Genomic DNA, 27,169 nt, shown 5'->3' with positions numbered 1-27,169 from the left:
ACAAATGTCAATAAATGAAGACTCCTAGTCTCAACCTCAGTTCTCACTGGATACATATGTAGTATTTATTTATTTAAATTTTTTACTTAGGCTACTTTCAGGGTAAGTGGGAAAATGGAGGTAGCCTATGGGGCCAGGAGAAACGCATCTACGGTCCGGATTGGTTTAAATAGCTACTGCTAAACTTAGCCAGATAATTAAATAGCCTACATTATGAGACATCTCTGAGCAGAAGGGTACTCCAGTAATGTCCTGGGTAGTGTTACAGCATTGACTGGTGTGAGCTGTGCTGCAGTGTGAAAACTCAACCATAAGCCTGAATCATACTTAACATGCAACATTAAATGTCTTATTTAAAGATAATAGTCAAACACATTACATAAGACTATATCTCCACACCACAGTTATTTTTTAGCCCTTTTTTTTTTATTAATATCATAATCATTTAACATAGTTATGATCTTTTTTATGAAAATAGTTCAGTAGAAAGACATTTCCATTAAAAAGTTCAGCGACTACTTCTGGCTCCTCCATTCATACAGTCTTTATTTCTGACCTCGCATACAGTCCAACCATCTGTGGTTAAAATTATCCAATGAGAGAGTATGTGTGTCCATGTTCTCGCTTCTGGCCAATCAGAAATGAAGAGTGAACAGGAACAGGTGACAGGTATGTTTATCAACCAATAGTTAAAGTTTTTTTCAGACGCAGGAAGGATTATATATTTTTCTTTCTGGGGGGGTGGGATTGTGACAGAGGTGACTTTTCTTTCTAGGAACGGGATGAATCACCTAAACCTAACCTTCCACATGTGCCTCTTAAAATTGACTGGACTGGATGGTCTTGCTGGTTGGTCGGTCATCATGGCCATGGCTTATAAAATGCTTTGTCGGTCTGATGTCTCCAAGTGCATTGTGATAGGCGGACCACTAAGTGACAATAGAGCAACACATCCACTTCCCCTAAACATCCTAAGTCTAGTCATGTAATCCTTTCCTCAAGGACACAGTCTCGTAACAGTGTTTCTGTTTGTGTTTCAGTCTGTGCCACGGCGACTGGCATTTCCCCTCGCTTCTCGAGCGCTTTGGAATGCCCCCCCTGACCAATCCAGCCAGACCAACTGACACAAAGCAGCCAATGACCAGTGAGAGGAGAGGAAGAGCGTCTCCATGGCTCCGGCCAGTAGCATTAGAGTCCACGTGGAGGAGTCCCGCCCCCTCTTGTTGAGTGTCTCTGGGGGCGTGGTTTCCTCAGTGGTTTGGAGAAGCTGGTTGGCTGATGGTCCTGTCTTCAGGGATGTCACTATGGCAGGTGGGAGCGGGTTGGTTGTGGGGCTCTCAGTCGCTGTCCGAGGCCACCGCTGATGAGCCTTTCCTCTTCCTCTTGGGAGCTTTGGGTTTGGAGTCCTCTTCCTCCTGGAGTAGGGGTGGAAATAAAAAGGAGGTTTGAGGAACAAGTGGAGACCAAAATAGCCTCTGAAACCAGGAGAGCTAATTTTTTTTAAATTAATATTGAAACTATAATTACACAGCTGAGAGAAACACAAAATAGTTCCTGAATAACAGTTTAGGTTCCGTTAATCAGCAATTAATAGAACCTAAATCTAATCCTGGTGCTGGAGTGTAAAAGGGTATGGGACTATGTGAGGCTCATCTTAACACAGAGTCTCTCTCATAGGAGGACCTACCGAGGCACTACTGGATGCGCTTTCTTCCTCGTTGCTAACAGGGGTGGCCGCTCCCTTACGCGACCGAGGAGAGGAAGCGGGGGCCTTGCGCCGTGACTTGGGAGGCTTGGAGGAGGGCTCTTCATACTCCTCTGCCAATGAAAACAGGTCGCTGAATCTGAGTGGCGGAGACAGAAAGAGGGGACACATGTACAATCCTGTCATACTCTTAAACCCCTATAAGACACTCCTAGTAACTGTGTCATTCATAGCCTCTTTAAATGATCCTCTGAGGACAGGAAGAGAGTCTGGGGTCTCACCTCATCTTGTGGGCCTCGTCACAGCTGGCCTGGACGTGCTGCAGTGCCTGCAGGATGGGTGTCTGTGTGAAGACTGGGGACACACAGACAGAAGGGTCAGAGTTCACGGTACGGTACTTATCACTGGATTAGACATGTGTTTGGGGGATACTAAGGTAAGTGTATCAGGCGGTGTTAGTTTGTTGCTATTGCAGGAGAGATGTGTTTTAGAATAGTAAAACAGTGTGTCTCACAGCTGTTCTTGGTGTTGCTGAGGTTCAGCCTCAGGTTGTCCATGTGCTCCAGGATCTGTTCCAGGGTCAGCTGGGCCAGTTTACTGCTGGAGCTACGCAGACTGGGAGACACACAGGCAATAAAACACTCCTTCCTTATACTCCAGTGAACAGGAACACTACTGTGGCCAGGCTTTAACCTAACGATCATCAACACAGTGTGCAGGCTTTTGTTCCAGCCCAGCATTTAAACAACCAATTCAACTTATAATCAAGACCATGGGTGATCACTCAGGCTATTTGCAGTGCAGTTAAAATCAACAAAAGCTCAACATCAATGAACAGAAACACTAGAAAACCATTCTGAAGCATTTAAACCCATGTGGGTGTCTTCAGTTAAAGAGATTAAGACTTTTACACCAATGATAATTGTTTTTCTTACCTCGAGAATATATCAGTTTGACTTACGGAAAGCGCGGTGAAGTAAACAATGCATGGAACACGAGTACGAAAAGTTCTACTTTAAATCTTTGGAAACAGTTCTGCCGAATTTTAAAAAACTCTAAGTCGAACCCAGATCTTCTGGAGTGAAAGTGTTGCGCTATAGGTTGAATCGAAGTACACTATATGACCAAAAGTATGTGGACATCTGCTCGTTGAACATCTCATTCCAAAATCCTGGGCATTAATATGAAGTTGGGCCCCCCTTTGCTGCTTTAACAGCCTCCACTCTTCTGGGAGGGCTTTCCACTTGATGTTGGAACATTGTTGCCGGGACTTGCTTCCATTTAGCCACAAGAACACTAGGAAGGTCGGGCACTGATGTTGGGCGATTAGGCCTGGCTGGCAGTCAGCGTTCCAATTCATCCCAAAGGTGTTTGATGGGGTTCAGGTCAGGGCTCTGTGCAGGCCAGTCAAGTTCTTCCACAGACATCTCGACAAACCATTTCTGTATGGTCCCCGCTTTGTGCACAGGGGCATTGTCATGCTGAAACAGCCACAAAGTAGGGAGCCTAGAATGTCTTTGTATGCTGTAGCATTAACATTTCCCTTCACTGAAACTAAAGGGGCCTAGCCCGAACCATGAGAAACAGACCATTATTCGTCCTCCACCAAACTTGACAGTTGACACTATGCATTGGGGCAGGTAGCATTCTCCTGGCATCCACCAAACCCAAATTCGTCCGTCGGACTGCCAGACTGAAGCGTGATTCATCACTCCAGAAAATGCGTTTCCACTGCTCCAAAGTCCAATTGCGGCGAGCTTTACACCACTCCAGCCGACGCTTGGCATTGTGCATGGTGATCTTAGGCTTGTGTGCAGCTGCTCGGCCATGAAAACCCATTTCATGAAGCTCCCGACGAACAGTTGTTGTGCTGACGTTGCTTCCAGTGGCAGTTTGGAACTCGGTAGTGAGTGTTGCAACTGAGGACAGACAATTTTTATGCGCTATGCGCTTCAGCACTCGGCGGAAGTGCTGAAGCTTATTTATTTTCCACCATAATTTGCAAATAAATTCATTAAAAATCCTACAATGTGATTTTCTGGATTTTCTTTTCTCATTTTGTCTGTCAGTTGAAGTGTACATATGATGAAAATTACAGGCCTCTCTCATCTTTTTAAGTGGGAGAACTTGCACAATTGGTGGCTTACTAAATACTTTTTTGCCCCACTGTATGGTGTATGTGTGAGCTATTTTAGAAAGTGTAGCGAACCAATAAAAAACTATTGGATGACAACATTAGCAATATCCAAACAGTGGATTGACGTAACATCAAAGATCTTCTCTGAAGGTAAAGAAAACTATTAAGATTAGGGTAAAAACTCCATCTCTTTAAAAATGGAAAGCGGTGGACTCGTAGTCACCTCTGGCGTTTGCGTGGCAGGTTGTTGTTCTTGATGAGCAGGGCCTTGATGTGTTCCCCCAGGACGTCGTCGTGCTTGGCCGCCCAGTGGCGCAGGATACTGGTGGTGAACTGGTCCTCCGGGTGGCAGGGCCGACTGAGCACCATCTTCACCATCTCCCCACTGGGCCTAAAGGGGAGGAGCACCACAGGGATCAGTACTGGTTCCACTGTAGTCTTGTTTTTATTAATTTGCAGAGATATGTACCCGTAACTATAGCTTACTTTTCCCTGCGTAGTTGCAACAGCAAACAGGAGAGTGCTTCTGGGTGTTCTGGAAAGGAAGAGATACAACATGAGCATATTATGCCAGTGGTAATATCAGGAAAGAACAGTGTAGAACCATTAACACATTTTAGTAAAGGTCAATAGCATACCCAGCTCAAATATTCTAAAGATAAGCTGGTAGTAGCTTAACTGTCAGCTATTAACATAACATTAACACGCTATACATGACGTCAGAACTCAGGTTGTCCGCTTCACAGCACGGTGGGTTTTGACTGACAGCCGGTATAAACTTGAGCACCGCGCACAACAAGAAGATGCCCCCCCCCCCCCAATAATTGGGCTACTTTTACACATGTTGTCTGAGGGAAATGCCCCTGTAAGTCCAAATGTGCACTTCACATATCCATATTTGAAAACTCATGTCATTTACAGTATCAACATTTATGATCGCTATGTTTGAGCCACAGGATGACATGCGTTATACCCTGGGTTGTCCTGAACAGAAAGAGCCGGTTTGTCGTATTGTAGAGAACATTTGCCGCAGAACACACACTTCAATGCACTCATGACATTCTATGCGCACTAAAATTACCATCTGATTGTCTGAAGTGACTTTTGAAAGCCTAACACTAAGACGTTATTTTATAATAATGGCGCCGGAGGGAATGGCTGCCGTTTCACAGGCTCCTAACCAACTGTGCTGTTTTGTGTGTTTTTTCACATTGTTTTTAACTTATTTGGTACATAATGTTGCTGGTACCGTCTACTATGACCGAAAAGAGGTTCTGGATATCAGAACAGCAATTACTCACCTCGATCTGGACAAATATTATTATTTATTTAATGAGTCTGACGCGAAGGTTATACTGCTTCTACGAGACCAGGCCCAAATCACCGTCATTCGCGTGAAGAAAAGACGGAAATACAGGGGTAGGAGATCGGAGTGCCTTTTGAGAATTCGTTGGCGAGTGGGTAACCCGCTTTTACCATCTGTTCTATTGGCCAACATGCATTCACTGGAAAATAAACTGGATGATCTCTCTGCTCGAGACTATCCTCCCAACGGGACATTAAAAACTGTAATATCTTAAGTTTCACCGAGTCATTGCTCGCCTGAGGTAGCGTAACTCATGATAAACTGTAGACCACACTATCTATATTTTTCGTAGCCATCTATTTACCACCACAAACCGATGCTGGCACTAAGACCGCACTCAATGAGCTGTATAAGGCCATAAGCAAATAAGAAAATGCTCATCCAGAAGCGGTGCTCCTTGTGGTTGGGGACTTTAATGTAGGCAAACTTAAATCCTTTTTACCAAATTTCTACCAGCATGTCAAATGTGCAACCAGAGGGGAAAAAACTAGACTAGAGGTCGACCGATTAATCGGAATGGCCGATTAATTAGGGCCGATTTCAAGTTTTCATAACAATCGGTAATCGTCATTTTTGGACACCAATTATGGCCGATTACATTGCACTCCACGAGGAGACTGCGTGGCAGGCTGACTACCTGTTATGCGAGTGCAGCAAGGAGCCAAGGTAAGGTGCTAGCTAGCATTAAACATATCTTATAAAAATCAATCAATCTTAACATAATCACTAGTTAACTACACATGGTTGATGATATTACTAGTTTAACTAGCTTGTCCTGCATTGCATATAATCGATGCGGTGCATGTTAATTTATCATTGAATCACAGCCTACTTCGCCAAATGGGTGATTTAACAAGCGCATTCGCGAAAAAAAGCAGTGTCGTTGCACCAATGTGTACCTAACCATAAACATCAACACCTTTCTTAAAATCAATACACAAGTATATATTTTTATTAGTATATATTTTCGCCTGCTAACATGAATTTCTTTTAACTTGGGAGATTGTGTCACTTCTCTTGCGTTCTGTGCAACAGAGTCAGGGTATATGCTGCAGTTTGGGCCGCCTGGCTCGTTGCGAACTGTGAAGACTATTTCTTCCTAACAAAGACAGCCAACTTCGCCAAACGGGGGATGATTTAACAAAAGCGCATTTGGGAAAAAAGCACAATCGTTGCACGAATGTACCTAACCATAAACACCAATGCCTTTCTTAAAATCAATACACAGAAGTATATTTTTTTTAAACCTGCATATTTAGTTAAAAGAAATTCATGTTAGCAGGCAATATTATCTAAGGAAATTGTGTCACTTCTCTTGCGTTCATTTTACGCAGAGTCAGGGTATATGCAACAGTTTGGGCCGCCTGGCTCATCAAACTCCCAGGTAAGAAGTTTTAGGCTGTAGTTATTATAGGAATTATATGACTATTTCTCTCTATATGATTTGTATTTCATATACCTTTGACTATTGGATGTTCTTATAGGCACTTGAGTATTGCCAGTGTAACAGTATAGCTTCCATCCCTCTCCTCGCCGCTACCTGGGCTCGAACCAGGAACACATCAACAACAGCCACCCTCGAAGCAGCGTTACCCATGCAGAGCAAGGGGAACAACTACTCCAAGTCTCAGAGCGAGTGACGTTTGAAACGCTATTAGCGCGCACCCCGCTAACTAGCTAGCCATTTCACGTCGGTTACACCAGCCTAATCTCGGGAGTTGATAGGCTTCAAGTCATAAACAGCACAATGCTTGAAGCATTGCGAAGAGCTGCTTTCAAAACGCACGAAAGTGCTGTTTGAATGAATGGTTACGAGCCTGCTGGTGCCCACCATCGCTCAGTCAGACTGCTCTATCAAATCATAGACTTAATTATAACATAATAACACACAGAAATACGAGCCTTAGGTCATTAATATGGTCGAATCCGGAAACTATCATCTCGAAAACAAAACATTTATTCTTTCAGTGAAATAAGGAACCGTTCCGTATTTTATCTAACGGGTGGCATCCATCAGTCTAAATATTCCTGTTACATTGCACAACCGTCAATGTTATGTCATAATTACGTAAAATTCTGGCAAATTAGTTCGCAATGAGCCAGGCGGCCCAAACTGTTGCATATACCCTGACTCTGCGTGCAAGAGAAGTGACACAATTTCACCTAGTTAATATTGCCTGCTAACCTGGATTTCTTTTAGCTAAATATGCAGGTTTAAAAAATATATACCTCTGTGTATTGATTTTAAGAAAGGCATTGATGTTTATGGTTAGGTACACATTGGAGCAACGATAGTCCTTTTTCGCGAATGTGCACTGCATCGATTATATGCAACGCAGGACACGCTAGATAAACTAGTAATGTCATCAACCATGTGTAGTTATAACTAGTGATTATGATTGATTGATTGTTTTTTATAAGATAAGTTTAATGCTAGCTAGCAACTTACCTTGGCTTCTGACTGCATTCGCATAAGAGGCGGGCTCCTCGTGAGGCAGGTGGTTAGAGCGTTGGACTAGTTAACCGTAAGGTTGCAAGATTGAATCCCTGAGCTGACAAGGTAAAAAGCTGTCGTTCTGCCCCTGAACAAGGCAGTTAACCCACCGTTCCTAGGCCGTCCTTGAAAATAAGAATGTGTTCTTAACTGACGTGCCTAGTTAAAGGTGTAAAAATAAAAAATATATATATATTTAAAAAAAAATACAAAATTTAAAATCGGCAAAATCGGCGTCCAAAATTACCGATTTCCGATAGTTATGAAAACTTGAAATCGGCACTAATTAAAACTTGAAATCGGCACTAATTAATCGGCCATTCCGATTAATCGGTCGACCTCTAGTCCAAACACACCAAGACAGTCGTGAAGAGGGCACGGCAATACCTTTTCCCCCCTCAAGAGAAAATATTTGGCATGGGTCCCCAGATCCTCAAAATGTTCTACAGCTTCACCATCGAGAGCAAACTGACCAGTTTAAAATGAACCTTTATTTACTAGGCAAGCCAGTTAAGATCAAACCCGGACGACGCTGGGCCAATTGTGCGCTGCCCTGTGGGACTCCCAATCATGGACGGTTGTTATACAGCCTGGATTCGAACCAGGGTGTCTATAGTGACACCTCAAGCTCTGAGATGCAGTGCCTTAGACCACTGCGCCACTCGGGAGCCCCGGTTGCATCACCGCCTGGTATGGCAACTGCTCGGCATCCGACCGTAAGGCGCTACAGAAGGTAGTACATAAAGCCGAGTACATCGCTGGGGCCAAGCTTCCTACCATCCAGGACTTATATACTAGGTGGTGTCAGAGGAAGGCCCCAAAAAATTGTTGAAGACTCCAGTCACCCAAGTCATAGACTGTTTTCTCTGCTACCGCACGGCAAGCGGTACCGGAGCACCAAGTCTAGGTCCAAAAGGCTCCTTAACAACTTCTACCCCCAATCCATAAGACTGCTGAACAATCAAATGGCCACCCAGACTACTTACATTGACCCCCCCCCCCCCTTTGTTTTTACACTGCTGCTACTCGCTGTTTATTAACTATGCATAGTCACTTTACCCCTACCTACATGTACAAATTACCTCGACTAACCTGTACCCCCGCGCATTGACTCGGCACCGGTACCCCCTGTATATAGCCTCAGTATTGTTATTTTATTGTGTTACTTTTTATTTGATTTATTTAGTAAATAATTTCGTAACTTTATTTCTTGAACTGCATTGTTGGTTAAGGGCTTGTAAGTAAGCATTTCACGGTAAGGTCTACACCTGTTGTATTCGGCACATACGACAAATCAAATTTGATTATAACTTAGATAGCCACATTGGCAATAGAAAAAGCTTTCCAATGATGCCCACCTGATCCAGATTGCGATTAATAATGGAATGTTTATGTGTGATGGCGGGGACGAAGGGCTGTGTTCCAAACAAAAAACTACAATGGTGCTTTCTTCAGTTCCACAATGACAAAGCTAAGAGCGCTCAAAAACACCTTACAGTTGAAGGATCTTCCTTCAGTCATAAACCTAAGAACTGTGCACAGTTTGGAGAGATGTGTGACCACTTGGCAACACCAGCTAGACCTCTCACTCAAACCCTCGTTATCGTTTTTTCCTTATGATGTGAAAAGTACAGTAAGTGTAAAATGCACATAAAATCAACATTGTAATGTTTGGATTCAGTCTTGTGTAAGGTTAACTGTTGTGTCCTCACCATCATCATCATCATCATCATCTGATAATTACCCCATCTCCAAAAAGTTATTTCAATTGCTGCCATGGTCATGCATATGATTTGTGTAGCTCTTCTGTTGGAAACATTTAAATTTGGCCCCATCTATACAGGTCAATTTCCACGTGTGTAGGGGGGGTCAACAGTCTTAGTGATTTAGCTAAGAATAGTGGAGAGCAGTGTCTAGGCCTTTGTGTTTATCTCACCTTTGTACTTTAGGTGCTGCAGGATGGGGATAATGGTCTCCAGTGGGATGCTGTGGGCCAGGAAGAGCTGCCAGGTGCTGTACTGCTCAAACGTCTCCCAATCCAGAGACTGGACTGTAAACAATATTTCATACAGTTAGACACAAGCACACTACAATATGGAGACTGATAACATTCAGCAGACACAAGCACTATGAGTCTGTGTTTTTAAGTCTGGGTGTGTGTGTCAGTATATGAGTGTGTGTGTGTTTTGACATTATACGTGACTCACTGAGGATATTGAGGACAGAGTCCTTGCGGAACATCACCAGATTGCCAATCATCACGTGACACATCAGCTCCTGCAGCTGAAAAAAGAAAACAAAGAGAGATGAGGGAGTGAGATGGGAGGGTTGAAGGAGAAGAATACTACGCAGTACAGCATATTTCTGTGTGAGTGTGGTTGAATTACCTGTGTTGAATCGATGACGGCTACAATCATGTTGAGTAGCTCTGCGCTGCGCAATGTCTCATCTGGGAACTACAGAGAGAGGAGGGAGATATCAGCAGTCAAACGGTGTTGGGTGAATGAGTGTGTTGGGCGAATGAGTGTGTTGGGCGAATGAGTGTGTTTTTTATGTAAATGAGATGGTCTTGACCTCAACATACACAGTACATTTGGAAAGTATTCAGACACCTGGACTTTTTCCACATTTTGTTAAGTTGCAGCCTTATTCTAAAATATATATTTTTTTTTATTCCCTCAATCTACACACAATACCCTATAATGAAAAAGCCAAAAAAGGTTTAGAAATTTTAGCAAATTTATATATAGAAAAAAAATCGATAGATCACATTTACATAAGTATTCAGACACTTTACTCAGTACTTTGTTGAAGCACCTTTAGCAGCGATTACAGCCTCGAGTCTTCTATGTTGCTACAAGCTTGGCACACCTGTATTTGGGGAGTTTCTCCTATTCTTCTTTGCAGATCCTCTGAAGCGCTGTCGGGTTGGATGGGGAGTGTCGCTGCACAGCTATTTTCAGGTCTCTCCAGATAGGTTAGATCGGGTTCAAGTCCGGGCTCTGGCTGGGCCACTCAAGGACATTCAGAAACTGATCCCATAACCACTCCTACGTTGTCTTGGCTGTGTGCTTAGGTTCGTGGTTCTGTTGGAGGGTGAACCTTCGCCCCAGTCTGAGTTCCTGAGCACTCTGGAACAGGTTTTCATCAAGGATCTCTCTGTACTTTGCTCCGTTTATCTTTCCCTTGATCCTGACTAGTCTCCCAGTCCCTGCAGCTGAAAAACATCCCCAAAACATGATGCTGCCACCACCATGCTTCACCGTAGTGATGGTGACAGGTTTCCTCCAGACATGACGCTTGGCATTCAGGCCAAAGAGTTCAATCTTTGTTGGTACCCTTCCCCAGATCTGTGCCTCGACACAATCCTGTCTCTGAGCTCTACGGATAATTCTTTCGACCTCATGGCAACTTAGGGACCTTATATAGACAGGTGTGTGCTTTTCCAATCAATTGAATTGACCACAGGTGGACACCAATCAAGTTGTCGAAACATCTCAAGGATGCACCCGAGCTCAATTTCGAGTCTCATCACAAAGGGTCTGAATACTTATGTAAATAAGAAGTTTATCTTTAATACATTTGCAAAAATGTCAGGTATAATCCTAGAGGGAAAAACCGATTTAACAAATGTTATAATAAGGCTGTAACATAACAAAATGTGGAAAAGGGAAGGGGTCTGAATACTTTCCGAGGAATATTCACACCCCTTGACTTTTTCCACATTTTGATGTGTTGAAGTGGGATTAAAATGGATTTAAATTGTCATTTTTTGTCAAAGAAGAATTCTAACAGAACATAATTTTTTATGGAAAATAGAACACTTATATATCTTGATTAGATATGTATTCAACCCCCTGAGTCAAGACATGTTTGGCAGCAATTACAGCTGTGAGTCTTCATGGGTAAGTGTCTAAGAGATTTGCACACCTGGATTGTACAATATTTGCCCATTATTCTTTTAAAAAATTAAGCTCTGTCAAGTTGGTTCTTGATCATTGCTAGACAGCCATTTTCAAGTCTTGTGATAGATTTTCATGCTGATTTAAATCAAAACTGTAACTAGTCCACTCAGGAACATGCAATGGAGTCTTGGTAAGCGACTACAGTGTATATTTGGTCTTGTGTTTTAGGTAATTATCCTGCTGAAAGGTGAATTTGTCTCCCAGTGTCTGCTTGAAAGCAGACTGAACAAAATTTCTCTCTAGGATTATACCTGTGCTTAGCTCCATTCCGTTTATTTTTACCCTAAAAAAAAAACTATAGTCCCTGCTGATGACAAGCATACCCATAACATGATGCAGCCACCACCATGCTTGAAAATATGAAGAGTGGTATTCAGTGATGTGTCGTGCTGGATTTGCCCCAAACATACCGTTTTGTATTCAGGACAAAAAGTTAATATCTTTGCTACATTTTTTGAAATGTCTTCTTTTCAATGTTATTTATGTTAGTATTGTGGAGTAGCTACAATGTTGTTGAACAATCCTCAGTTCTCCCATCACCATTGACCTCATGGTGAAATCCCTGAGCGGTTTCCTTCCTCTCCGGCAACTGAGTTAGGAAGGACGCCTGTATCTTTGTAGTGACTGGGTGTATTGATCCACCATCCAAAGTGTAATTACTGCACAATGCTCAAAGGGATATTCAATGTCTGCTTTGCTTTACCCATCTACAAATAGGTGCCCTTCTTTGCGAACCATTGGAAAACCTCCCTGGTCTTTGTGGTTGAATCTGTGTTTGAAATTCCCTGCTCAAATGAAGAACCTTACAGATAATTGTGTGTGGGGTACAGAGATAAGGTAATCAAAAATCATGATAAACACAATTACGCAAAAACAGAGAGTCCATGTGACATTTTTACTCCTGAACTTATTTAGGCTTACCATAACAAAAGGGTTGAATACTTACTGATTCAAGCCATTTCTACTTTTCATTTGTAAACATTTTTAAAAACATAATTCCACTTTGACATTATGGGGTATTGTGACTCAAAATCTCAATTTAACCCATTTTAAATTCAGCCTGTAACACAACAACATTTGGAAAAAGTCAATCTCTGAAGATGGTGTTTGCGTGTACCTCGGTGTAGATGGATGGTGTGAGATAGCAGAGGAGCCTGATGTCGTCCTCCTGGCAGGCCTTCATATCCATCATCAGACAGGTGTGCAGGTCTCCTAGCGCTGTGGCCTGGGCAAAAGACTCATACAGACTCATCTTCCCCATCGCCGCTTTACTGTGGTGGGAGACGATGTTACAACAATGTTAGAACTAGGTTTCAGCTAAAATCCAACAATGGTGCAACAACGTTAGATCAAATGATGTTAAACCAAGAGCCGTTAGATGGCAAAAATGTGTACAGACTCATGTCTCCAATGACGGCTTTATCGCAGTAGAAGGAACATTACCAGCAGCATTAGAGAAACTAAAACAGTGCACGGTTATAGGAAAGGAGCTAGATAATCAGTAACTTCAGGCAGACAACAAAATCTCTAACCCACTCTCCCTCAGCCTCCCTCAGCCTCCCTGAAGCCAAGGGGTCCCCAATCATTTTTAAAGCTAATGCTAAGCAGTGTGTTGGGCCCAGTGCCCTCACCTGGCCTTGAGGTAGTAAAGCAGGTGGTAGCCGATCTTGGGCTGTTTCTGGTAGAGCTCCGCCAGCATCTCCAGCAGCACTGAGAAGCCACTGTTGTCCTCCTGCATCTGACACAGGTTCCTGAACACCAGGCACACAGGCTTACACACAGACTCCTCCAGCGACCTGGGAACAAACGAACACAGTTAATACTGAAAAAGATATATTCTCTCATGTATACACAAATGTACGGCAGAGGCCGCACACACACTTACTCTTCTGTGATCTCGTCGGGAAGCACGTCTCCTCTGAAGTGGCCCTTGAAGAGCTCGGCCAGACAGGAGGCCAGAGTGGACATCTGCTCTGACTCAAAGTCCTCCTGAGAGAGAGAGAGAGAGAGCGGGAACATCAATAAAACACAGAGAATTCCCATTTCCCTCCACAAGATATACACTGAGTGTACAAAACATTAAGAACACCTGCTCTTTCCATGACAGACTGACCAGGTGAAAGCTATGATCCCTTATTGATGTCACTTGTTAAATCCACTTCAATCAGTGTAGATTAAGGGGAGGAGACAGGTTAAAGAAATATTTTTAAGCCTTGAGACAATTGATTGTGTATGTGTGCCCTTCAGAGGGTGAATGGGCAAGACAAAACATTTAAGTGCCTTTGAACAGGGTATGGTAGTAGGTGCAACGCTTCTACGTTTTTCACACAACAGTTTCCTGTGTGTATCAAGAATGGTCCAACACCCAAAGGACACCCAGCCAACTTGATAACTGTGGGAAGCATTGAGTCAACATGGGCCAACATCCCTGTGGAACGCTTTCAACACCTTGCGGAGTCCATGCTCCGACGAATTGAGGCTGTTCTGAAGGCAAAAGGGCAGGGGTGCAACTCAACATTAAGAGGTGTCCTTCATGTTTTGTACATTCAGTGTATGATGACCCCCAATAAATATCTGGATTTAAGCCCATGTTATTCAGACTACATTATTATTTCAGTTCACTCACCTCCAAGATCAGATCCACAATCTCCTGCATGACTTCACAATGTGTCTCAGTGTCACTGTTGGAGGGACAGATGGGAAAGGAAATAATTATTAATGAGCCCATTTTGAATTAAAAAAAAGACTTTGAGCGCTGCAATCACCAATGTTGTTGCAATCAGCAATGGGAGTGATTGGGGGAGGCTGAGAGATGAAGTATGAAAGCAGCCCTCCAAATCAACGGACGGAAAATGGCAGAAACAACCCAACCTACTAGTGAGCTAGGCAGAGGCGTGAAGCGAACGGCATTATTGTCAACGCCTCCTCATTCTATACATAAGCTAACAGTGTGAACGGGAAGAGCAGGGATCTCCAACACTGGTCGTGAAAAGCTACTGGGTGTGCAAGCCTTTGTTCTCGCCCCACAGTAACCCACCTGATTGAAATAATCAAGGTCGAAACTGAAGAGGACCATGATTAGCTGGAAACAAGTGCATTAGTGCTGGGGTGGAACAAAAGACTGCGCACCCAGTAGCTCTCCATGGTCTTTGATTTGGGATCAGGCACGTGTGACTGAGGATCTGACTGAGAATGTCAGCGAATGTGAAAGATTGAGTGTTAAGCTGCCATGAATGAAAAATCATATATTCCGATATGTTTGCTTTGGTAATGTCTTATGCCAATAACGCTAATTGAATTTAATTAAATGGAGTGTGCTTGTTTGTTAGACAAATAATGTTATGATGCGAGGGCATTGTCAAGTCACATCCACTCAACTGACCTTCCTTTCTGTAACTGCAACACCTTCTCCTTCATCATGTCATCCAATTGGTCCACGTAGGGAGTGATGTCAGCGGGCTCCTCAATAATGGCCTCTTTGATTGGGTGGAATCGGAACTCCCGCTTTTTATTTCCTGTAATAACCAAAATGAGAGGTCAGCCAATGACTTGAAGTGGATGAGTAAGAAGCAGAGTGAGATTGAGGCCCTAATATGTTTCCAGTCTTTTGAATTGGTTTGTGGGTTTCTAAATTGCTTTCACATGCACGTTTCTGATTTGGTTTCATCTAAGCTAAAAGCGGTGTTAATGTATTAAGCTGCTGATCTACGTGGAAAAGGGGGGATGAAAGCAAAACAAATCTAATGTGGTGATAATCGGAGTTGAGATTATGCTAGTGATAGACAGCCCAAACAGATCTGGGACCAGGCCTATCCAACTCCTATGGTCATTGTCATCCATAGAAGTTGGCATGACAGCACAAACAGATCTGGGACCAGGATAGATCACGTTAGTGGTTATTTGGTGTAAAATGCAGTGGAATAGATTGTACCAATTTAAGTGTTGCGAGTCTGGTGGTTATAAAACAGGATCTATTATATGGGTTGAGTGCAGTAATAAAATGTGTCCTTCCTTACCCTCACCCTTGTTGTTAATCTCCTCCTCATCGTCGCTGAAGGCAGCCTCCGTGTTGTCATAGCAACCGTCCTCCTTGTCCAGCAACACATGATTGTCCATCTCCAAGGAAACAGACTCCTCCATTTTCACTGAGGAGCGAAGGGTGATTAGACGGCATTGTAGAGTAGAGGCAAGGCAACAGAAGGTTCTCAGATAAAGGCAACACGAATAACAGCTTAGTTAGATATATCCCTCCAAAAACACATTATTTTCCTGGTTAACCTTATTCAAAGTAGTTAAACATTAACACTAGGATCAATTATTTAATCAAGCGATATTTAGTGGGGACAATTCACGTTTTAAATGGTCAGTTGCAATTCAATAAAGTCATATTGAATTGAAAATGCTCTACTTTACGGTTCCTGTTCAAGATGGAACAAGCTCTAATTCAACAGACACTTTTACCCAAAGCCACTTTCAGTTGGCACAACAGCATGAGCTCTAGGGACTAGAGTATTCAAAAGACAAGGTCTAGTTTCCCTACTGTTGCTAGAAAGAGGCCATTTCAACTCTACCAATATCATAAAGCATGATTCAAAGGTTGCTTCTTTATGATTCCCAACCTGACAATATTGATTAGTGTTATTGTGCATGTCCGGGGGAGGATGGTTGCAGATGAGGGACGTTTATTTTGCATGTCTGTAACTGTAATGAGCTGTGTAAAGACATTCCTCTTTAAAGACCACCAACAGTGTTGATTTATTCATTCATTCATGTTAATAAATAAAAGTGTCATTACTTTCATTTGTACCTTCATCCCTTCCCTCGGTGGGGGGTGAGGGGGAACTGCAGAACTCTGGGAAGCGTTCCCTCAGCATGGAGCGCAGCTCCCGGTCCAGTTTGGGGTTGTCAAAGAGTGGGGCTAGGTGACTGAGGGAGGAAAAGACAGACAGACATATACGTGGTTACAATAAGGCTGATGAAGATCCACTGACATAAAATGGAATAAAATAACTAAATCCCTGACAATACCAAAATCATTGGATCAAAAATATAGGTTCAATTGAAATATAATATTAATTTGTTTATGCATAATTGTGACAAGGTCTATGGTCAAATAAAACCTTTGATGGCGGTGGTGTGTGTATGTATGCGTGAGAGAGACTCACGCCAGCACTCTTTTCTCCATGATGAAGGTGAGAGAGTTGAAGACTCCCTGACGTACCTGCCCTTCCAGAGGGGGGAAAAAGTGAGGGATGATCTGTGAGGGAGAAAGAGGAGGGCGGGTGGAGAAAAGAGAGCAAAACAGAGTTGGATCAACTGAAGGCAAGGAGTCAAAAGAGGAGATGAGTCAAACATCTGAGAGAAGGCCAAAATACCACACAACTAACTTCTCTAAAGCATGGCACAACAAACACTAATTAAAGTTGTCATTAAACTTCCCCACTGCTGTAAATTTACCACTCGTTTCCCAAGTCAGACCAAACGGGTGAATACTGCAGGAAATGTAAAAACATCTCTTCACTCTCTAATGCTTTGCTAACACATGGAGCATGAAGCACGTATCAACAAAGTCTATTCCACTTTGAATAGCTAAAAAAAAAAAGCAGCAAATTCACCATAGCTAAGTGATATGAATGAGCTCCATTGTGTAATGTGTGCATCCACTCACCCGACACATGAAGTCCAGGAGAGTGGCAGTGATGGCTGGATGAGGCTTCATGGAGTGGTGCATCACCAAGATGGCCGGCTCTGAGGGAGGGGGAAGAGAGAATGGATGGGTAAACCATGAAAACAGAAAGGGAAGAGAAAACAGTGCATACTGTGGCAGAGAGAAGGTGATAGCAGAAAGGCGTCCATCTTGTGACCTCTTTCTGTTATTCTAATATACCACTAACCCAGCATTCAAAAACATGTTTTCCTAATTCTATACATTTGGCCCCTTACATGAAGAGATAGTGGGGAGAACAAGTATTTGATACACTGCCAATTCTGCAGGTTTTCCTACTTACAAAGCATGTAGAGGTCTGTAATTTTTTATCATAGGTACACTTCAACTGTGAGACGGAATCTTAAACAAAAATCCAGAAAATCACATTGTATGATTTTTAAGTAATTAATTTGCATTTTATTGCATGACATAAGTATTTGATCACCTACCAACCAGTAGGAATTCCGGCTCTCACAGACCTGTTAGTTTTTCTTTAAGAAGCCCTCCTGTTCTCCACTCATTGCCTGTATTAACTGCACCTGTTTGACCTCGTTACCTGTATAAAAGACACCTGTCCACACACTCAATCAAACAGACTCCAACCTCTCCACAATGGCCAAGACCAGAGAGCTGTGTAAGGACATCAGGGATAAAATTGTAGACCTGCACAAGGCTGGGATGGGCTACAGGACAATAGGCAAGCAGCTTGGTGAGAAGGCAACTACAGTTGGCGCAATTATTAGAAAATGGAAGAAGTTCAAGATGACTGTCAATCACCCTCGGTCTGGGGCTCCATGCAAGATCTCACCTCGTGGGGCATCAATGATCATGAGGAAGGTGAGGGATCAGCCCAGAACTACACGGCAGGACCTGGTCAATGACCTGAAGAGAGCTGGGACCACAGTCTCAAAGAAAACCATTAGTAACACACTACACTGTCATGGATTAAAATCGTGCAGCGCACGCAAGGTCCCCCTGCTCAAGCCAGCGCATGTCCAGGCCCGTCTGCAGTTTGCCAATGACCATCTGGATGATCCAGAGGAGGAATGGGAGAAGGTCATGTGGTCTGATGAGACAAAAATATAGCTTTTTGGTCTAAACTCCACTCGCCGTGTTTGGAGGAAGAAGAAGGATGAGTACAACCCCAAGAACACCATCCCAACCGTGAAGCATGGAGGTGGAAACATCATTCTTTGGGGATGCTTTTCTGCAAAGGCGACAGGACGACTGCACCGTATTGAGGGGAGGATGGATGGGGCCATGTATCGCGAGATCTTGGCCAACAACCTCCTTCCCTCAGTAAGAGCATTGAAGATGGGTCGTGGCTGGGTCTTCCAGCATGACAACGACCCAAAACACACAGCCAGGGCAACTAAGGAGTGGCTCCGTAAGAAGCATCTCAAGGTCCTGGAGTGGCCTAGCCAGTCTCCAGACCTGAACCCAATAGAAAATCTTTGGAGGGAGCTGAAAGTCCGTATTGCCCAGCGACAGCCCCGAAACCTGAAGGATCTGGAGAAGGTCTGTATGGAGGAGTGGGCCAAAATCCCTGCTGCAGTGTGTGCAAACCTGGTCAAGAACTACAGGAAACGCATGATCTCTGTAATTGCAAACAAAGGTTTCTGTACCAAATATTAAGTTCTGCTTTTCTGATGTATCAAATACTTATGTCATGCAATAAAATGCAAATTAATTACTTAAAAATCATACAATGTGATTCTCTGGAATTTTGTTTTAGATTCCGTCTCTCACAGTTGAAGTGTACCTATGATAAAAATGACAGATCTCTACATGCTTTGTAAGTAGGAAAACCTGCAGTGTATCAAATACTTGTTCTCCCCACTGTACAGGTGGTGTTTCTCCCCCCCCGTCTTACCTATGTTCATGATGCTGTCCTTCTCTGGGCTGAAGAAGAGCCAGTCGTAGAACAGGGCCAGCTTGGCGTTGGAGGCCGCCACGTTAGACTGAAGACGTAAGTAATAAAAATGTATTTATTACAATGTGATTACTATTTAACAATGTTATTTATGGGTAACGTCCAGTTAAATAGCTGTAAATACTAGGTAAATTCAAATTGAAAAGGCTTTATTGTCTACTTAATTAACAGACAGGAAATCATCATTGGCGTAAGTGCAAAATAAAGCGTTAGCCATCTTTGCCCCGCCCCTTACTGTGCAGGTGGTGAGCAGCCAGCCAATGATAGCCCAGCGGGGCAGGATGTCGGAGCTCAACACCTCATTGGATGGGTGCACCACGCCGCAGATGTAGCGAATCAGGTCGCAGCGCAGCGACTGGCTCTCTGCCGTGGACAGATATTGTCTCTGGAACCAGTCCTGGTATCGCTTCTGCTGGCCAAAACGCACCTACAGGGACAGAGGGACAGGATAGGCATAAAGGAATGTGTATATGCATGTACCATACATGTGTTTGTACTGTTCTGAGAAGTGTTGTAGTGTGTGTGTGTGTGTGTGTTCGTACCATCCTGAGAAGTGTTGTAGTGTGTGTGTGTGTGTTCGTACCATCCTGAGAAGTGTTGTAGTGTGTGTGTGTGTGTGTTTACCCTGGAGGTCATGAAGAGCAGTTTGGTCTCCATGTCTGGTGTGAGGCGACAAGCCAGGAACTTCCGGGATGTGCGAGCGGTCAGGAGCTGCAGCAAGCCTATAGAACCAGACGGAGAGGGAGCGAGAAAGAGAGAGGTTTAGAGCTGAGCCACAAGTCTCTCAGACACATGCGCACCCCCCCCCCCGTGCTGAGCGACACTCTCTTACCCTTACCAGTGAACTGAGGGCTCAGGGCCTGGGGGTTGTGGAGCAGGTCTTTCCACAGCAGCTCCATCTCCGGGATCCGGGCCACAATCTGCAGCAGACGCACCAGGTCTCTCCCAATGATAAAACACTCCATAAACTAGACAGGGACGAGGGTAGAAGAGAGAGAGGAAAATGTCATTACTCATTCAATTACTTCATTGCTGTGTGGAAATTCCTCCATGTCAAACCTAGATACAGTATAATAACAGTCTGTGTTCTTGGGCATATAGAATATGACAAATCTTCTTTCTTATCAGTCCTCCTTCCATCGAGAATCCACAAACATCTTCACTCCAATTCTGCACCCCCCCCCCCCCCCTCAGGGGTTTAGCTTAACTATACTCCACCCGCTTTCCTCTCCCTCCTTCCAACCTTGAAATGTACTCCTCCCTCATTCCCTTACTCACTATATTGCTCTTCTCCTTACCTCACTGATCCCATTACATCACTCCCTCCTTCATTCCTCTCCTCCCTCACCTTCTCTCGGAGCAGGCCGATACAGAAGTCCACCTCCTTCTGTCTGAGGACCAGCAGTGCCGGGGTGCCGTGGTCCACGATGAGGCGCAGGTAGGTGTACACTGACATGGCTATCAGCATGCCACTCTTCAGCACCCACTCCCTGAGGAAAAAAAAGAGATAGAGATGATCGTAGTTCTTGTGGGTTTGTTGTATGGTAAACCAGATGAGTCCAAACTTCCACAAAGTGTGAGTGTGTTGAGCAAAAAAAGGAACAGAGGGGTGCTCAATAACAACAATCCTGAAAAGGGCTGACTAAGGAAAACTTCCAAAAGGACTAACTTGAGGCAGAAAAGAGTTGGAGCACTCAACAAAAAAGGCAGAGATTGATTTCTGTTCAATTTCTGCCTCAAATTAGTCCTTTTGGAAGTTTGTCTTAGTAAGCCCTTCTCATGTGTTATGAGCCTACTTCAAAGCATGAGATTATTTTAAAAATAATTGTGTGAGATATGTTTTTGCCCTATGAACCAGTTGGACTTTTATTACATGACAATACTGGAGTGAAAGAGTGTTTCCTGTTGAACTCCACTCGCCAACACACCTTTGTTCCACCAGTATGTCCAGCACATTCTCAGCCAGCCACAGGTTCTTATTAGTGATGTCTCCTCCTGGACACAGAAAAAAAGCCACATAGCTGCTCAATCAAGCAAACCAACACACAGACAAAATAAACAAAAAGGTGAGGAAGCCATTTTGCGCAACGGTAAAACAAGACAAGATACTACTTTGTGCATTGGCAGAAAGATTTGCTCTGCATCTCAATGCAGTGAAACCAACAGTACACATGGTGAACGGACTAACCTGCGATCTGCTTCATAAGGGTCATGAGGATGCCGTCCGCTCCGATTACGCCACTCTTCACCAGCTCCCTCACCAACCACACCAACTGAAAGGAGAGAGAGGGGGGGGGATCATTAGTCAATCACTTACTCATTAGAAAACATCAATCTACATGTGTATTTTGTGTCAATAAAGCTAATTAAATTGAGAGCACAGAAACCGTTTCTGCCTTTTCTACACGGAGACAAACTGTTTACCTGTGTGCGGCACACGTCTTGCAGCTTGAGGAACTTCTCCATGAGGATCTGGTTGATCTTGATCAGGACCACGTTCATGCCGTCCCTATTCACCAGGGTCAGGTCTCTGTAGCACTGTGGAGATTAGAGTAGAGAATACAAACGTGTTATATGACGAAAGGCTAATTTGCTTTGCAGCATATGGACATACTGTACAGTGTACATACAACACAGTGTGATAACGAACAGCTTTGTGCATCAATAGGGGCTATGTATAAATACTGTAATGTGGATTAAATTGGGCACCCAGTCAAACATGTTCAGATGACAAGGATTTAGAGGTGCCACAGGAATATTATAGAAGTTCACCATTCTTAAAAAATATATATATATATATATTTTTTTTAAGAATGGTGAACTTCTATAAACAATAATAATAAAAATGATATATATATGGACAGTGAAAGTCAGAATGTTTAGGGGAGACGGATAGAGGAAGACAGACAGGAAGGAGACGGGATTAGTAGCCATGTTGTCAGGGTGATGTTGTCCGGACTCTGGAGGGCTAACCACTACACCAGACTCTGGATCAGAACTTCACCATTCTCTAAATAATTTCTACTGATTTCCCCAACAGCCCCATTCTACAAAACCTTACGGTGGAAATGTTCATGTCTCATCATAAGGTGTAATGATAATCTACAGTCTGAAAGTGTGTGTGTGTGTGTATATATATATATATATATATATATATATATATATATATATATATATATATATATATATATATATATATACACACACACACACACACACACACACACACACACACACATACATACATATATAATAGCGGTGTTAGAGGAAGTGAGATGTGCATAAAGTGTGTGTGATACTGGTAATCACACACAGTGGTTTAGGAGGCTGCAGTGTGTGTATTTATAGTGTTGTGTGACGGTGTAATAAATATGAGTGTCTGTACTGTGTGTGTGATGTTTGTTGCGTGAAAGCCATAAACACTGACAAGGACAGTGAGGCTTCAGAGTTTAGCATGAACATTTGTGACGTGTTTGCAGTGTATGTGATGTATAGATTGGTATGTAGCAGTGGTGGGGAAAGTACTCAATCGTCATACTTGAGTAAAAGTAAAGATACCTTAATAGAAAATTACTCAAGTAAAAAGTGAAAGTCACCCTGTAAAATACTACTTGAGTAAAGTCTAAAAGTATTTGGATTTAAATGTACTTTTGTATCAAAAGTAAATGGAATTGCTAAGATGTGCTTAAGTATCAAAAGTAAAAATAATTTAAAGTTCCTTATATTAAGCGGCACAATTGTACTTAAAAAAAATAATATTTACAGATAGCCAGGGGCACACTCAGACATAATTTACAAACAAAGCATGTGTGTTTAGTGAGTCCGCCAGATCAGAGGCAGTAGGGGTGACCAGGCATGTTCTCTTGATAAGTTTGTGAATTGTAACGAGTACTTTTGGGTGTCAGGGAAAATGTAGAGAGTAAAAGTAAAAGTTGCCAAAAATATAAATAGTAATGTAAAGTACAGATACCCCAAAAAACAACTTAAGTAGTACTTTAAAGTATTTTTACTTAAGTACTTTACAACACTGGGTGGTAGAGTATTTGGAGTCTATAATTCCATTCACATATCCTGTAGCCTAAAGTATTCAAGGTATTAGGGTGTTGATAACAGCACACTATTTTTAGTGCACTCACAAGAGTCACTATGTAAGCTAATTCAAACCATGTGAGGTGTGTATAAATATTGGTGTGTGTATAGTGAATGCAATCAATGGAGACATGATCATGAGAGCTTTCCGACCCTCCTGGTTTGACCCGGAGTCTCCCAGAATTGGCTTTCGACTTCCGGCGAACAGGAAAACTATTCCAGAGTATTTTGAAAACGCAATAATGAAATTAGACCAAGATGTGAAAATGTTGAATCTACCTGAAATGAGCTCCGTCTGGCAACCATAATGATCATGTGAAATGGTAACGTGTATGATAATGATATGAAGTATGACAATGATCATGTATATGGTAGTAATGAGGCCTTACCCTCTGTGCCTGTGGGGGTTCTGTGAGCAGCAGAGCAAAGAGTCCCAGACACACCTCCTCATGCTGCTGTGGGCCTTTACACACCTAGAGAAGGGAGGAGATGAGGACAATATATGATACCATGTAACCTAGCCCTGACCAAGTTATCGTTACCCATTGTGTAATTTATGATTATTTCTATCGCTCTCTGCATTGTAGGGAAGGGCCTGTAAGTAAGCATTTCACTGTTAGTCTACACCTGTTGTTTATGAAGCATGTGACAAATAAAATGTCATTTGATGGGGCTGTAGCCTCCACATTCATGGTGTTGACGAAGTAGGCTTCAGCCGTATTAGGGCTTCATGTAACTTGAACCTATTCAATTCAACATATTACATTCCATGTCATTTCAGCAGGCCATGACACCCACCATCTCAGATTGTCTTGAAATTGTTTTTGTAGTTAGAAACAGGTAAGATTGGCATTCCTGAAATTATTTTGATGAAATTTAATTTTATCTGAGAAATTAAGCTAACGGTATAGTGCTTTGCAATTGTAATGATATTAGATTGTGTTGTGTTTAATAGTACATGTCACAAATTACAATACATTTAGAGCTGTTTCCTAATAACTTTATTGAAAAACATAAGAGTGCCATGCAATTCATTATTTTATTGGAGTTGTCACTACATTTTAGACCCTAGCCCATTTCTCCATCAAAGTTTGGGCTTGTAGGAGAAGTTTTCATATGAGAATTGCGTAGGGATAGCCCTCTCAGAGAGCAGTCACTTTTGGACTATTCCACGAGAGTTGGGTTGAAGCATTAGGTTGCTATTAGGGCTAACATATTGCTTTCATGGAGGACTGGCTTGAATTGTGAGGATGACAACACAATTTATTTTCATGAGACAAATCTATTGGTTTTCTAACCAGAGTTGCAAAGGAAATATTGTGATCTATTTAATAAACACAAGAGACCAGCACAAATGACAAGAGTGTGGCTGTATAGCAGGAACACCGCCATCTAGCAGTCTTAACATGGTACTTTCATACTACTTTATGGTAAATAATGCAAGTGACTTCAATGATAAATTTCTCTGAACAGGGGAGAAAAAAGTCACTAGATTCACAGGGAACACATTACATAGTATGGAGAAGCAAGAGGCCTACTCCAAGCCATAGCTTCATACTGCTTGTCAAACAGAAAACTGATACTGTATACTGGTTGTTGGGGTGGGATTGGCGTGGAGTGCTGGGGGTCCATGGGTGGCTTTTGACAACAACAAAACTACTCCTCATGTCTTACTAATTGGTAGGAAAAGGTTTGGGCCAAATCCGATGTTGTATACTATATTTATTGAATATTATCTGAATCCGAAAAATGTAAATAGGTTATTTGAGTGCAATCAATTAGCTATATTTCTCAGAGATCAAATTATATTTGAACAAAATAATGTTTCAGGAATGGTAATCGTATCTGTTAATAACTACAGAAACTATTTCAGAACAATCTGAGATGGTGGGTTTCGAAATCCTCTTTCTTGTGCTTTCTGAGGCTGAACGACCCACCTAGCCTACAAGTAGCATACTGTATAATCTTACACATCTCAATATGCTTATGTAGCATATGCATCACATCCTTTGAGTACTAACATTTACAAAGGGCAATGCAGAAATGTGTATGAGAACAGCTCAATTGCTAAGCAACTGATTACTCTGACCATAGTCACATTCTATTAGATTCAATCCTATGCTATACAACTAATGTAATGTAGAGCCTAAGGCTCAACTAAAATATGTAAGTAGCTACATCTCATCTGCATATTCTAGTATGTAGAGTCCCATCCCATGGTGGTGGACTATTAGTGTGAGGGCGAGGGACTCACATTAGCTGTGATGGCATCGTTGGCTTCACGCTCCGACAGGCCATTTGTCAATGAAGTAACGATCCCCACACACCTCTCCAACCGCTAATGAACACAACAAAAAAAGGAATGTTAACCACAAAGACACCCAGAAGCATAGATAGGCCTAATTGTTCACAATTCACAATGTGGGCATACACACACACACACACACACACACACACACAAAATGCCACACAAAGAACAACACAGCACACTAAAACACATGGGAACAACAAGTCAGAGAAACACAAACGCTGCACACAAACAACAATAGAACGATGATCACTGTCAATTGAGCTAGCTACTGTATGAAAATGCCTTAACCGTGTGGGGGTTAGGCTCTTGATTTTTTTAGGGGAAGGATCACTACCTTTTGTCAGAAAAGGTACTTTATTGACATGTGTATGATTAGCTTTGCGCATGTGCACGGGCTCGTGTCTCATCTATGTTTACCAAAATAGCATGCTAAATGCTACGCTAAATTCTACTGGATTCCCCATCATTTAAACTCAAGTCAACATAGCGAAAATACTTACTGCAAACATACACATGCCAGGCTATAAAATGCAATTTCGAATTAGTAACCAAACTTGCAGAATGATAGCTAGCTAGCAACATACAGGCTATTTTGTAAAATGGTTCCGTGTCTTTGTAGTGAATGTTTTATAACGTGCTGTATGGTTGAACAGCTGTTCGTATGATGTAGCAAAAATTCTTGAGAATGTTTTATAGTACCTCCTCCAGCTCATCTTTTGCGTCCAGGGTCGTGGACACCAATAGGCGACCCTGTGGTTTCCCCTTTGCCGGTGAAGGCTCCATCGCCTCGCTTCGTCTGGCCCCAGAGGACTTGAGGGGTTAGACACTGTGGTTCGGGGGAAATTCTAAATGGTTTTCTCGTAGCAATGGATCGGCTCTAACAATAGACCGTTGTTTAGACTCTTTTTACACGGTCTTCGTCGGACACCGTGTTTTTTTTAACTTGGTTAGTCCACCTTTCAGTCTCACTCCGGTGCTTTCGACAGTGTTCGAATAAAACAAACTAACTTCCGGAGGGCATGGTGGCCTAGCGGAAGTATTCGTTCACAGAGCTAGCAGAAGGGAGGGCCCATAAGGCTCTTTTAAGCCAATGATTGATCTACTTATTTTGAATGACATAATGGTTTACCAATGAACGCAGAGAAAACCGGCCAATGAGTGGCAACGTAACTTGAGCATTGAAATTGAGACGTTTGTGTCATTTTGTAAGTATATAATAGAAGAGGCGCATAGCCTTTTTTGTTGTTGAAATGTGTGTATTGAAAATATATCAGGATAATTGTTCTTCATTATCATGCTAAGTTAAAGCAATAGCATTCAGACCAATTACCTTCTAATTAATACATTTTACAGTTCATTAAGCAAAACGTTGGAAACATGCTTGAAATTCGCTATAGCTGCCTACATTAGCCTACTCCAAGGAAAATGTGCTTAGTGACAAGAAGAATGTTGTGGCAAACTA

The 27,169-nt window shown here is 42.6% G+C and overlaps 1 protein-coding gene across 4 annotated transcripts; it reads right to left on the bottom strand.

The window, feature by feature from the left end:
- Window positions 1-403: 403 nt before the first annotated feature.
- LOC120022589 (integrator complex subunit 3) lies at window positions 404-26,720 on the bottom strand. Of its 4 annotated transcripts, none has more exons than XM_038966554.1 (29): window positions 26,407-26,720; window positions 25,651-25,734; window positions 23,786-23,869; window positions 21,732-21,845; window positions 21,496-21,580; window positions 21,236-21,302; window positions 20,656-20,797; window positions 20,146-20,275; window positions 19,932-20,029; window positions 19,543-19,734; window positions 19,248-19,335; window positions 17,336-17,415; window positions 16,833-16,924; window positions 16,463-16,593; window positions 15,684-15,812; window positions 15,050-15,182; window positions 14,294-14,348; window positions 13,553-13,656; window positions 13,299-13,463; window positions 12,785-12,938; window positions 10,090-10,158; window positions 9,910-9,985; window positions 9,639-9,752; window positions 4,329-4,377; window positions 4,066-4,233; window positions 2,220-2,320; window positions 1,987-2,059; window positions 1,688-1,844; window positions 404-1,415 (listed from the first exon to the last, which is right to left on the bottom strand). In XM_038966554.1, the coding sequence occupies exons 1-29, from the start codon at window positions 26,488-26,490 to the stop codon at window positions 1,338-1,340; spliced, it is 3,096 nt and encodes a 1,031-aa protein (XP_038822482.1). In that variant the 5' UTR covers window positions 26,491-26,720; the 3' UTR covers window positions 404-1,337. The 4 variants fall into 4 exon arrangements, with proteins under 4 accessions (XP_038822482.1, XP_038822483.1, XP_038822484.1 ...); XM_038966555.1 differs by having other exon boundaries at window positions 15,690-15,812; XM_038966556.1 differs by having other exon boundaries at window positions 16,475-16,593.
- Window positions 26,721-27,169: the final 449 nt, after the last annotated feature.

The sequence above is a fragment of the Salvelinus namaycush genome, chromosome 27 (assembly GCF_016432855.1).
Source record: "Salvelinus namaycush isolate Seneca chromosome 27, SaNama_1.0, whole genome shotgun sequence".
In the NCBI taxonomy this organism is placed as follows: domain Eukaryota; kingdom Metazoa; phylum Chordata; class Actinopteri; order Salmoniformes; family Salmonidae; genus Salvelinus; species Salvelinus namaycush.
This window is presented reverse-complemented; position numbering and strand designations above follow the sequence as displayed.